We start from the raw sequence: 14,843 nt of genomic DNA on the forward strand, positions 1-14,843 counted from the left end.
AGAAACGAATGGAAAGTACAGATTTCGTACACATTTGAAAGTAAAAAATAAAAAATGAGAAATAATTATAAATCAATGTGAATTCCACTTGCCTTCATGTGTGCAAGATTATTGGATGTTCATGTTCTTATCAGCATCGATCTAGAATTTAGACCCATATTCAATGAATCTGACCATATTAATTCATTAATTCAAGTTTTTCTCCTCTTCTGGATGCATCAGAGAAACTTCCAATTACTTTATGGTAAATTATGTTGATAAGCTGACCTAACTAAATCAATCAGGTTAGGTACGCACCTTGAAAATTATATATAACTCATGTCTGCTATCAAACTATATTAAGTTTGCTAATTTATATTCTGATCAGAATATATCGATCGGAAGATGCTTACTAGTTTATATATTTAAGATAAATATTTTAGTCACAAAAAATTTTATAAAAATAAATTTATAAATTAATATACTAGATTAATGATATGATATTATATGTTAGATTATTGTAAAATTATTTTTATTATATAATAAATAATTTAACATATTATATGAAGTTACGTAGGTTTACTTTTGTTAGATTTCGTTGTTTGTAGCAGTTCGATTTCAATAATTTTAAATTATTTTTTGGCAAGTAACTTATTGATATTGACTTTCTTCCCGGCCGTTTATCTGCATTCAGTACCGAGGAGAATCTTCACCAGATGAGCCACACTCTAAATATTACTCCCGTTTATAAACATATATATGTATGTATATATGAAGTGTTACCTGTCCCCGATAATGCCAGGATTTTGTCGTTTAAAACACATAAATATATATATATATATATATATGTATGTGTGTGTATATATATATTAGGTGTACCCATTAGAGAAATAGCCAACATGATCACGTAACAGATAAAAGTTAGTGGCGCAATGCGACATATGATGGGCCACGATTAATTAAGGCGATCAGGTGGGTGTCATTTTCTATTTAATCATCATCTAGTATTGCGAATAGTTAAGACTCGTCGTTTTTATAATATATTTAATTAATTATATATATTAATTTATTCTCCACTTTCTCTTCCTCCAGGCAGCCACTCTTTTGCTCATTTCTCTGGAATATCTAGGATTAATATTATATATAGGCTTACGATCGATGGATTTCCGATCGAGCTAGTAGTAAAACAATAATATCACACAAAATATTAATTTATTTTCCCTAGCTATGGAAGGAATTACACGTATAAATCGGAGAGATTACTCATGCATATACATATAATATGCACGTATCATGATCATGGAAAAACATGAGCAAAAGAAGCAGTCCCAGCATGCATGCAGGCATCATGGAACAGTCATAAAGGAATATTATTGTAGATCGCTAGCTGGCCTAGCCTGTTGATCAATCTGCGCACACCTACGTACGTTGACATATTGATAATATTGAAACCTACCTCTATTTCGTAACCATCCACTAACATGAATAAGAAATAATTGGAAATTAAAAGCTTAGTGAAATTTAGATAAATACTGTCGGAGTATGGTCTCTCTACGGGCAATACAGATTTAATTAGCTTTAAAAGTATTGTGGGATATAATATTGTAATATATATATATATATATATATGTATGTATGTATGTATAGCTAGCTAGCTAGCTAGCTCGATCCCCCATATGTACGAAATGCATAAAGGTGTTGCGAAAAGACCATCCTCCACAATATCATGTACTGTTTAACAAGGTAGCCTTCGCCGTGCAGTGCAATGAAGCGTGTTCCACTAGAGTCACTAACTTCAAAAAATATAATTTGTGCACATTGAGATAATTGCACATAGTAGTAAATGCGGTTTTTTCATGTCCTCGTTTCTTTTTAGGGGATACTGTGTTTTTCGAGAAAGTGTATGGTGCCTGTTCCTGCCACTTTTCCTATATATCTCATGTTTACCGATGTCATGTATATATATATGGTTTCTCTCCAACTCATACTAGAACACGGAAGTGAGAGTTCATTTCAAGCAAAAAGCCGGAGATCGAGAAAAGAGAGAATATTCATCAAGACCAATATGGGCTCAACTGTAATATCTATTCCGGATGGAGAGGGGGTTCCTGATCTTGAGGAGAAGAAGAAGTCTCATTTCTCACTTCAACCCATTATTTCCTATCTAAGAGAAAAGAAGAAAGTACTCAAATTTTCACTTCCTCCCATTTTTTCCCATCTTAGAGAAGAGAAAACTAAGCATGACCTGAGAAAACTCATTCATAGTGCCAAAGTTGGAACTGCGCTGGTTTTGGTTTCACTTCTCTACCTCTTGGATCCACTTTTTAAAAAGGTTGGAGAAAATGCCATGTGGGCTATAATGACTGTTGTGGTCATCTTTGAGTTCTATGCAGGTTTGTTTATCGTAATCCTATATATATGTAGTCTGATATAGTCCTAGAAAAATGAAAATGTTAAGTGCTAGCTGCTTCGAAACTAATTTTATTTTCTGCTTATTACATGGTAGGTGCTACACTAAGCAAGGGCTTGAACCGGGGTCTTGGAACTATATTAGGAGGTGGACTGGGTTGTTTAGCAGCAGCCCTTGCTCAAGGAGTAGGTGGCCGTGTTGGCGACCCCATTGTCGTTGGCGTTTCTGTTTTCATTTTCGGTAAGACTTAAACTTATTCTTTGGAATTAATTAAACTGTTCATTACTGCATATAATTTTTTTTTTTTTTGTTAGAAATTGGTATGTACTAACTATTAACGAAAGAAAGAAAGAAAAATGGAGCTAGCTAGAAAGTTTTTCGCTGCTATCCAAATTTATTTAATTCTATGTTTCCTTAAAATATTAAGCACGAAAGTTTAATTAATTGTCCTTTTTTAATAAGTTTTTAAATAATAATCAAGACTCTAATGGCCTAATAGCATATTAGCCAATTCTCAAAATATAAAACGGGTTCGAAAACCCCACAATCTAGTTATTAAAAAAAATAAAAAAGGAAGAAGAAGAAGAAGAAGAAGAAAGCTTATATATAATAAGATGATGCTCTATTAAAGGAAAAATAGAAAGAAAGAAAATATCAGAATCCTATTAGGTCATGTTTAGTTATACAGGATATTTTAAATGGTAATGAATAAAATATTATTATAATATAATTTTTTATATTAATTTTGTATTGTGATTTGAAAAAATTAAATTATTTATTATATTTTATATAAAAATTTGAAAAACTTATAATGATGAATTGAGATAAGATGAGGTGATGTTAATTTTGTGGAATGAAGAGTTAAATTCTAGATTTTTGGTTTTTAGTTGATAGTGCGGTGTACGTTGGCGGTGTTGCTGTGTTGCTATTGTTATTAATTTATTAGTATTGGTGGCAGTGACCTGGAGAGATGCATTTATTTATTTTATGGCTTTGTCTTATTCTATACATGATCCAACTACGTACGTACCATCATTTCTCATAGGCAATATGCAATGCATTTTACACGCATTCTATACCCGACGTCGTATTGCACGCAGCTGCATAGTAAAGCAACCTATCATGCATATAATTGGCTAAACTGTATAAATATATATATATATATCTGAAGAATAATGTATATGATTCTGATTAATCGTCAAATTAAATTAATTTCAGCTGCAGCTGCAACATATACGCGAATGGTTCCAAGCATTAAGAAAAGATATGATTATGGGGTCATGATATTCATCCTCACCTTCAATTTAGTAGTGGTTTCTGGTATACGTGTTCAAGATGTCATGAAAGTAGCCCGTGAACGTCTCTCAACAATCGGTATGGGCTTTGCCATCTGCATTTTCATAAGCTTGTTTGTCTTCCCTGTTTGGGCTAGTGATGAACTTCATCACTCTTTTGCCTCCAAATTCGAAGACCTAGCACTCTCTATGGAAGGTAAGCTTCTTTAAATGGCAGGCTTTCTATCTTTTGAGTGCTCTCTATCTTCTTATTCTCATTCATAGAAAGAAAAAATAAGTATATATATATTCTGATCATAACTTGTCTTAATGTCTGTCCTAGGATGCCTGGAGGAATACTTCAGTTTCATGAGCGAAAAGGGAAACCAGCCTAAAGCAAATTTTAGTAGCTGCAAATCCATCCTGAACTCCAAGACCAAGGACGAGGCACTGGTATAATACATCTTGACATTAATCAATATATTTATCAGAAAATAGTGCCATGTTATTTGATAAGCTATCAAATGTTTGATCAGATCATGAACATGCGAAAGAAAATGGAAAATACCAAACAAAACAAAACGTCATGATGATCAAAGTTCCATTAAACTGCTTTGAAGGGACGTCTTCGCTTACTTATTTTTAAAAAAATAATAATAATAATCCTCTCGTCTTGAGTACTACCAACAATTATAGACAATCTTCACTGTAGAAAAAATATTAATCCAAACGGTTCTATATATAATATTTCAGGCAAATTTCGCAAAATGGGAACCATGGCACGGAAAATTCGGACTGTACTACCCTTGGGAAAAATATTTGTTGATTGGAGAGCATCTTAGAGAGCTGGCAGCAACCATCCTTTCACTGAAAACTTGTCTTCAATCCCCTAAACAGGTACTTAATTATCAGGAAAATGTTAAAAGAGTACTCCCTCAAATTTACTGCTCATGTAATTTTATTTTTTTAATTAATGATTAAAGAAATGATTATTAGTAAAATTGAATATTTTTTTTCTTAATGATTAAAAATATAAAAAAAATATTTACAAAAAATGATAAAAAAAAAAAAAAGCCATCTTAATATTATTTGTGCCAGCCGATACACCCAGCAGTAAGTGCTGGGCGGCCACTACCACCTTCCTAATTATAATTATATATATATAATTGTCTGCTGACAAAGTACCATATATTTCAACGCACAACGCATTAACTTTCCTTTTAGTTGAAAATTTTTTCAAATATCACAAAAACCTCATAGTACTTATAATTATTTGTTTTGAATTGTGCTATTGGCAGCCAACAACTCAGAGAGAAACACTGAAAGAACCATGCGAAGCAGTTGGATCGTTACTTGGATGGACACTAAGAGAGCTTGGGGAGAGTATCTTGAAAATGAGAAAATGTCATGCAGGAGTTTCGATAGTGCCAAATTTGAAGTCAACGAGACTAGAGCTCAGCTCGGTTTTGTCGTCTTCACCTTCGAAGCTTATGGAGAATGGTAATGATTATGGACTTGCAATGGCAACCTTTGTGTTCTTATTAATGGAGGTAGTGGAGAAGGTGGAAGAGGTGGCGAAGGAGGTGGAACAACTTGGAGAGATTGCTCATTTCCGTACCCAATTAGCTTTGATATGTCCCTCCACTCTGTGAGTATATGCTGCATGTGTACATAACCAATTGCTATTGGCCATTTTAATTTTTGGCCTGGGAATTTACATATATATATGTACGTATCTCTTTGAAAAAAAGATTATGAGCCTGGTTTTAAAATATGGATCAGATAAATATATCGGGAATTAATTGAGTTGATGATGTAATTAAAGAACTTGGGGATGCATGCCGGCCGGCCTTTCTAATGTAATATTTTATAACCTTGTAAGCTTGTCCAACGCTAGCTAAATTATATATATTGGAGATTAAACTTCTATGAAGATGTTAATGTAAAAATAATTTCTTGATATATTTAAATGACAAAACTTAGTCCAATTGAGTTGTACTTATTGCGCTATCGCTAAACTTGAGTTGTAATTAATCCTGAGAGATATAGTCAACCAAGACTCATGCATATAGATGACTTGCAAGACTTAATTGAGACGTGATTTCAACCGAGATAGTTGGATTTTCTTCATGTCAGAACCAAGAATTTGTGTAAATTAAGGTGGTGACGAGAAATTTCAAACCTACACTATAAAACAAAGTCTGGTGACTAGACAATCACCAGAGGCAAATATTATATATTTAAGCAAAGAGTAAGATCGAACGAAAGAAAAACACTCATGCTACAACATATATAAGTGAAAACCAAAAAGAGGGGTGAGAGAGATCAAAACACTACCTTATAAATTATTAGTGTACTAAAATTTTATAGAAGTGAGTGAGGTTCGTTCTTGGGTGTTGATATAGTACTATATATGTTATATCCCATATTTATGTGTATTTTTACTAAAGGATTATCTAATTATTATAATAAGTGGTTTTCTTATTTTAAATTAAACGTGCTTTTTCATTGTATTGTTTTATGATTTTTAAGTTGTGAGATTTAAATAATGTGTTTTCTTGATATTAATAATTACTTTATATTTAAATTACTCTCTACCTTGAATTATTTTATTGTTGGGTTTTAACCATTTTATTTTATTAATATTGAGTTGTAGTGTTTTTATTTAGATTTTATTTATGTTGTTGTGCTCTATATTTTAAAATAGTTTATTGTTGAATTCTATTTTTTTATTTTATAAAGTCACTATGTTTAAATTATTTCATTTAATTCGTCGTTTTAAAATTTATTTTCATTGGATCAGTTTGACATTCCGAGTTGAAGATACTGGACCTCACTTTCTTTCTCTTCCTTTTTTTTCTTTTTTCTTTTTCTTTTTTTCTCTTTCCTTTCTTTTTCTTCTTCTTCCCCCTGCCTCCCAATCGTGCATCACCCCCCCTGTTTCTCTCTGTGGGGCCTCTTTCCCTAACCCACCGACACCCGCTGCCTTCCGGCGTCACTGCTTGCCTCGCCATCTTCCTCACTCACCGGCGACCTCCCCTATATTGGCCACCACCCCCCACACCCCACTCTCTCTCTCTCCTAGCCGTGTATTGCCCAAATGGGCTTGTAGCTACCTGACCCACCCATCATCAGCCCTGATCCATCACTGGTGAAATCCAGCCATCTCACTTTCTGTTTTACCCTTTTGGACTTTCAACCACCATTTGTGCCACCATCCACGGCTAACCACCACTTCCATTAGTTTCATCAACACCCCTAAGCCCTACCATAGCCTTCCCTAGTCTTCGTTTGTCTCTATTTAAATTTTTTTATTTTGGGACTCACGACCACAATGCATTTTGCACTGTTACATTGCTTTACTGTCACCTTTTGCAGCTATTTGATCATCTGAATATTATTTTATAGCATTGTAAGTATTTTTCAAACTTCCTTTGAGATTTAAATATATTTTGCTTTAATAATAATTTGTGATTGGTTGGTTATGTCGGACTAAGTCTGAGGAGTCGGTGGTCGGAAGGATTTGAGGATGGAGTTATTTATATTTGGATGATTTGGATTGTTGGAAATTTCATGTCATGTCATTTGCATTACATGGTGCATGCATATACATGTATTGGAAATTGAAAACTGGATTTTTAAGTGTTAATGAATTTTTGAGTGCGTGTGTATCACGACCCCAAGCCGAGATGGGGCATTATCTCGGTGGAGCTCCTCTGGTCACTCGAGAGCAAAAAAGGCCGAGTGACATCCCCTGGGTTGTCACTAGGTGACAACAGACTCGGACGATACGGTAACACTATCATGCTGACTCTGTGGTCATTCAGCTGACGGGGACTAAAGGATGCCTGGTCATGGTATGCGCTGGGCACGGAGCTGGGTATCGCTCGTGTAGATGTCACATGCGTAGTCGTTACCTATGGTGTGGCATAGGAGCTAGAGTGTGCGGATGATCCCTAGGGGAAATCAAAGTGCATACAATAAATTGGAAACTGGTTTTGATATTGGATATGGGGTGAGTTTTGATTAAAGAATATTTGTAGACCATTTTCTAAGAAAATGGCGGAATTTTGTTAATGGATATTTGTGGACTATTTTCTGAAAAAATTGTGGATTTCTTGTTTTTGGCTATTATATGGGATAATGGCGAGAAAATGTTTTAATGGAACTGTTTGGGCAAAAAATGGGATTTTTGGCATCTGTTGGAAAAACTTATTATTTTTTGGAAAGGTTTATTTTGAGAAATGTTATTTTTGGATCTCATGCACACGGTATCCTGTTCATGCATATTGTTGAGGTCCTAATATATTTTTTATCTTATGGGTTATTCGGATTATTACTTACCTACGATACCGTTTTTGGTACCGTAGATTTTGATACAGATGAAGAGGAGGCTGAGCCTGAGGAGGCGGCTCCACCAGAGGCTTGTTTGGGTGCTCTTGCTTAATTATTAGAAATTATTTTCCATGTCCTTAAACTATGTATTTTGGTTTTATGATGTTATTGAGGTTTTTATTATTGTGATACACTTGTTTTAAGCGAGTTTGTATTTAAACAAAATTCTGATACTTAGTTGAAGACTTTTATTACTTGCTACGTTATTTTGATGTACATGTGTTGCATGTATACACACTTGGCATTTGGTGATGGGATGCCTGACCTGTATTGTCATCATCCTAACGTCTCGATTTTCACGTGTCTATAAATAGGAGATGGGGACGTCACAATATACATAGAAGCTGAAGTTTCAGAGCTACCATTGATCCATAGATCGAATGGGTCACTCCTGAAATCATTGCAACAAATACCTATTTTTCCCCCAATTTATTTTAAAAGGCATTCTTGATATTATTTATTATTTTACATTTAAATTTCTCTTTGCTTTAAGTTATTTTATTTTTGAGTTTTAAATACTTTATTTTATTTATATTTAGTTGTAGTGTTTTTATCGGACTTTTATTTATTTTTATTGGATCTTTTTCTGCTATTTTTTGGCTGGGCTCTTCCTAGTGGATTTCACTTTTGATTTTGGACCAATTCCTCTTCAATTTTGCGCCCAGCCCGCTGCAATGGAACTCATCCCTCTCTCCCTATCGAAATGGCGTCGTTTGGCCGTGTGCCCTAGGGGCTTGTTTTTCTTTTCCTTCTTGCATCGTTCCTCTGTTTGACCGTGGTCTTTACCTGCGGTGTGACATGAGAGCCAAGGTGTGCGGATGATTGCTAAAGAAGATCATGGTATATACGGATAAAATTGGAAATTGGTTTTGATATTGGATAATGGCCCATTTTTTTGAAAAATGACAAGTTTTGGTTAAAGGATATTTGTGAGCCATTTTCTGAAAAAATGACTGGATTTTTTATAAGTGGATTTTTGTAGTCCATTTTCTGGAAAAATTGTGGATTCTTGTTTTGGGTCATTCTCTTGGATAATAATGAGAAAATGTTATAATGGAAATGTTTGGGCAAAAAATGAAATTTTTGGCATGCGTTGGAAAAAAAAAATGATTACTTTTGAGAAATGATTGACTTTGAATCTCATGCATATGACATCATGTTCATGCATATTGTTGTTGCTTTAATGTATTTTTATCTTGTGGGTTGCTTGGATTAGTACTTACCTGCGGTACCGTCTTCGGTACCGTAGATTTTGATGCAAAGGACGAGGAGGCTGAGCCTGAGGAGGCGGCTTCGGCTGAGGATTGATTGGTGCTCTTTGTTATTATTTGGAAATTATTTTCCCTGTCTTTAAATTATGTATTTTGAATTTATGATGTTACTAGAACTTGTAATATTTTTGGTACGCTTGTGTTTAAGCGATATTGTTTTTAAATCTGTATTTTAAATTCTTGTACTTAGTCGACTAACTTTTATTATCCATTGCTTTATTTTTGTTGTACACGCGTTGCATGTACACACATTTGGCATTTGGCAATGGGATGCATGACTTGTGTTGTCATCATCCCGATGTCTCGATTTTCACGTGTCCATACGTGGGAGTTAGGGGCGTCACAACCATGACAAGTGCCAATGGGTTATATAGTTTAATCGATGAAAATATTTGGTGAAAATAACTTCTTTCTCAACCAAACTCAGTTGTTAGTAAAATTGAGGGCTGTACTTTTTCCCACATAGGCTATGTTCTAGTATTGTTCATTTTCATTAACTGAACCTGCAAGAAATAGTTTTTCTGGTAGTGCTAGCTAATTACCTAATTTCTACAAACATCATATTTTCAAGAAAAATAAATTTTATTTATGAAAACTGTTTCGTAGAAAATATTGATGTTTTGAAACTTTTCCCACAAATTGTTAGCATCACTAATTGTCGATTATCCTTGTGTTTCTTATACAAAGGTGTTCTTAGAAAACTCAACAATACATTTTTTTTTCCACAAATGTTATTACAACTATTGGAAATGAGTAGAAGTTTTTTTTTTCCTGTTGTTGGGTCATTCTTATGTGTCCAAAATACTAGGAAAAACATACACGTGAAAATACTAGGAAAAACATGCATATGATCCATATAATATAATTTATATAATAGATTCTTAACATTCCAATATGTCCCCAGTCAATCAAGGCCATAGAAATACATCGATACGTGCAAAGTGGGAAGTATAGGAGGGTCACCTACATGCATGTTGTATTGTTCATAACATATATTTGCGTCTAACTGCATATATATATACACATATTTTTGGCTCTAGACACGGATATATAACTTAAAAGAATTCCATGCTACTAAGATAGCTCCAATTCATCTCCCCAAAAACTCACCACATATATATATATATATATATATATATATATATAGCCTCTTCATTCACACATATTAGGAGCTAATAACCACTTGAAAAAAAATATTTAAATCATATTAACCCACAATTAGCCTTCCTATAGTACTAGGACACTACAACAAATCAATCGTTGTAGCTTATACCCATAGATTTTTGTACATTACGTGGCTTTATAAACCTGCCTTAAATCCAATTGATGATTTCATACACCTTACTCAAGTTTATCATAAAATTCTCAAGTAAAGACCCCCCAAAAATGTTACTATAACAGCCCATAGATTTGTTGGGATCATTGCCATGTGTTTATAAAATATTCTTAGGAGCCATTGAACAAGACTTGTAGTCCATGAAATCACTCTAATATGATTTTTCATATAAAACATACAAGTCCACAATGATTAGCCATATAAAATCCACCATCCAAACATACACTAGCCACTACTTGCATATCAACCTCTTTATATTATAACCAAACTTTTTGAAAATGATGACTTCCATATGCAAACATGATAAATTAGGAAAGAAACCTAAATATATTTCAGAAATGACTAACATGGAGAGGTTTTCCTTATTGTTAAATTACTCATGTCCGAGTATATTTTTCAAATGGTTGGTAGTTGCCAATTCTCTCTACTTTCTCTTGACAGCTACCTTCCACGAAACCGATTGTCAGTTTGTTGGGACCCTTGTGATAGAATGAGTTGTTGGTTTGAACAGCCCAATTCTCTAATGTAATAAGCACTACAAGCCAACAATAAAATAGGAGTAATTTACCTCATCATAAAAACCATAAGCTTCACCTCCCACATACCATCACCCTACCAAGTAGCTATGCACATGAAGTTATTAGTTATTATATTCCAAAAAAACAACATATAGTTATATAACTATAACTAACCTCTAACAATTGTTCTAACTTAACACCCTCTAACACTTCTCACATTACACATCAAAAGATTGACATTTCACACTACCATGGCCACAAGGTTGATACAATTTACAAACAATACAACAAAATCCACTTTCTTTCCAGCAACAAAGATGTCTAAGCATCTCCTTAAGTCTCTCTATGAGACTCACTATTCGACTCCAACCTTGACATCCGAAAATTTATTTAGTTTTCATACTTAGAAAAATCTTTCTTTAAAAAAAAAAAAGGTGAGAAAAAGAAAAAAGAATTAGGGCCGCCTATCCTATCCAAGAGTGACCCCTCCCCAATTTTATTAAATGGAAAAATCTTTCTTAATAGTAGTCATATCACCCATAAGTGACTCTAGTTGAGTCTTGTAAATTTCTGCACTAGTCTTGTTCTTTTTATTCTACTCAATTAAACGCACAAATGCCTTGTTCTTTTGCATTAAAGGAGAGAGCTTGAGAGTGACTGAGTGCCCCGGCCCTTGTGCATACCTAGATATGAACCCTAATAATCATTGAGAACAGATACAAATGCATCATCAATATCCTATTTGGAGTCTTTCTCATTCAACTTTTCAACCATAATATTCTGAACATCATAAGAAAGAAAATCAGATGATTGGTGACTCAATGCATAGTCCAGCAAGTGTGAAAATCATATGCAAACTTACATAATTGAGTTCAATTGTTGCATTGATGAATTTGTCCTTCTATCATGACCAGTGCATTTCTTTATAGAAAGCAATGAGATTCGGTGTCATCTTGTGCTTCAATTAAAAAACAATAGGTAAGGCTCAAACTCAAATTAATAAACCACAGATATTATACTGCATACCTAGATCTTACTTTCTCTTCTAAAAGCCTAACAAAGGATTTCTTGTTGCTTGTATGTTTCACCTTTCGTTTTTGCCTATTAGTAATGTTTCTTCGAAGTTGCTCCTGAAACATCTCGAAAAATATCAAGTCCCATATATACACTTACTACTTGCAGGTAGAAAGAGAGAAAAATAAAAAGACCAAGTGCTATAACACATGAGAGTGACTAATGTAATACTTTGTGTGGTCAACACTATAATATTTACCTTGAATGTTTCGCTAACCCACCTTTCATATAGCCACTCCCAAACAAGTTTGTCTACCATAGACGTCCCACCAAATAGGATCTCCTCATGCGATGCATAGTTTTAGTTTTTAAGTAGATTTTGTGTAGTTCATAGTGATATACATTCTACTTATTGGCAAGAAACGTTATCACCACTTTAAGATGGTTGTCTTTTATCCAATCTAACACAAAGTCAACCTATAAATTCAAAATCATTATCCATGTTACGTGTTATGAATCAAACATATATAGAAATTCATAAACATCATCACTAATGCATATATAATAAACCCCTACTTTAACACGATCAATGAGTTCATGTTTCTCATTCATAGTTACAATACTTCAGCTTGCATGCCTCATTTCTGCATATACTTTAACTATCCACGTCACTCAATCAATAAAGAATGAGAACTTCTCACATGATGAACCTCTATCCCCATCCTTGACATGTAAAGGAATCTTACACAACTTTCAAAGGCATTTAAATTGCATGCCCCTATCCGGCCCTTGGCCCCCTTTTTTAATGGGTGGAACTATATATTGAAGAACATAAACTATTATACTACTCACAATAAGGACAATATGTTTCAAGAATAATCAAGTGTTCATGGCATAAAATTAATGTATAACATTTATTTATAATGGTAATCGTACTTGTAGTAATATTCCTATCTTAGCATGTTCTACATTCATGGATTCTTGTAGGTCCACATCTAGTATTGCTTGAGTTAAATCATTTAAAAGTGGGTCATTCTCGTCTTGTAAATTCCTTGTTGGAGGCAGTAATGCATCTAGGCCTCTACATGCCAAGCTTGATACTGGTCTACTTTGTCTACCTCGTCCCCTCTTTCCTCCATTTACTGATTGCCGCATCCTTGTCTTTACTGGAATTACTTCCACTTTTCAACATGTAACCCATAAAATAAAGTAAACAAGAGTTATTACTTTTAAGGCAACATGAGTGCTATTTTTCAGTGCCTACTTCTCAACAATATGTTTTATATATATAATTGTTTTCTCCTTCCGTTGATATGCAAACTTAATAAAACGTTGCAAATTCAAGTTACAAGAAATAAGCATATCAACACTAATGCCACTATGACACCTCTCAGGAAAATGCTAAATTAGATTTGAGTATGTGTAAAATCAAATAGAAATAGATGTTGAAAACTCTAAGAAAATTTAACTAAACAAACATTGCATGGGAGAAAAATACCTGGTTACTGTCTCTAATTTGCATGAAAAAACTCAAAGTGGTGTAAAACCAGTGAGAAAATCTTATTTTGTTTAACATCACAAGACTTAACACATTTTATGTATAAAATAGCTTTAAAAAATATTTTCACCTCTACTTATCACATAACATAATCAGAAAAGTATGTGAAGGTGAAACCCTCAAGAGGGTAAGTTTCTAGTCCTTGGTTTAACCAAACTCATCAAGAATTTTAAAACATGTTATACTATTTCTTCAAGTATAAAATAACAATCAGACTTATAAAAAATAATCTCAAACTTATCCAAAATCAAGAAAATCCGAAATTAGATTTGAGTATGTGTAAAACATACATAAATTAAGCAAAGAATTTCAAAGAAATGTTACTCAACAAGCATTGCATCGGATAAAAATACCTGGATGTCTATGGGTTACATGAGGGAGTTGAAAGTGGTGTAAAACCAATGAAAAGATCTGGTTATAAGAATCGGTGGAAGGGAGCTCACACTTGATGAAGATGAAGGCTCCAGGGAATGATTTACCAAGCTAATGAAGAAGGCTCTAGAATCTTACCACTAATAACTTCTTTCCTTCAGCCAATTTCACCATAACACATGGTGTAAATAACTGGGGTAGGAGCTAAGCAAGAGTTGTTGAACGTGTGTCTCGAACCACTATCACTAACCCATTCCCCTGGCGCCAAGTCACAAATTCCCTTAATTAAAATCTCGTCTCTTCATTTTTCAGCTCCCCCTCTTCACTTGTTAGTTTCAATAACATTAATTTTACAAGCATCAATTACAGTTAAAGATAGTACTTCATCAAATATTAAAATCAATCTCATATTTCCAATTTTGGTTGTTCTATTACATTTTTCAATGGACATAACTCGCCCAATCATTTAAATCTTTACTTGCAATTTTAGTTGCACATTTTATAGCAGTGTTGTAAGTTGGATACTCATGTGCATTAGAGGTAACTACATTAATGTGTGAATTTTTCAGCTATTATGTCATGCATAAAATTGTGTGTGCATTAATTTCCATTATTATGTCATCCATAAATCATACATCATTTACCATTCTTTCATTTTGATATACGTTTATAGATTTATAATAACAATCAATATTTGACATTGACCTATCTTTCAT

General features: G+C 33.6%; 1 protein-coding gene across 2 annotated transcripts; it reads left to right on the forward strand.

Annotated features, from left to right (window-relative positions):
* Window positions 1-1,788: 1,788 nt before the first annotated feature.
* On the forward strand, window positions 1,789-8,200 carry LOC122316817 (aluminum-activated malate transporter 8-like). 2 transcript variants are annotated; one of them, XM_043133617.1, is made up of 7 exons: window positions 1,809-2,372; window positions 2,486-2,629; window positions 3,608-3,880; window positions 4,007-4,116; window positions 4,417-4,560; window positions 4,962-5,311; window positions 8,034-8,191. In XM_043133617.1, the coding sequence occupies exons 1-7, from the start codon at window positions 1,883-1,885 to the stop codon at window positions 8,038-8,040; spliced, it is 1,518 nt and encodes a 505-aa protein (XP_042989551.1). In that variant the 5' UTR covers window positions 1,809-1,882; the 3' UTR covers window positions 8,041-8,191. The 2 variants fall into 2 exon arrangements, with proteins under 2 accessions (XP_042989552.1, XP_042989551.1); XM_043133618.1 differs by lacking the exon at window positions 4,417-4,560 and having other exon boundaries at window positions 1,789-2,372; window positions 8,034-8,200.
* Window positions 8,201-14,843: the final 6,643 nt, after the last annotated feature.

Source organism: Carya illinoinensis, chromosome 7 (genome assembly GCF_018687715.1).
Source record: "Carya illinoinensis cultivar Pawnee chromosome 7, C.illinoinensisPawnee_v1, whole genome shotgun sequence".
In the NCBI taxonomy this organism is placed as follows: Eukaryota; Viridiplantae; Streptophyta; class Magnoliopsida; order Fagales; family Juglandaceae; genus Carya; species Carya illinoinensis.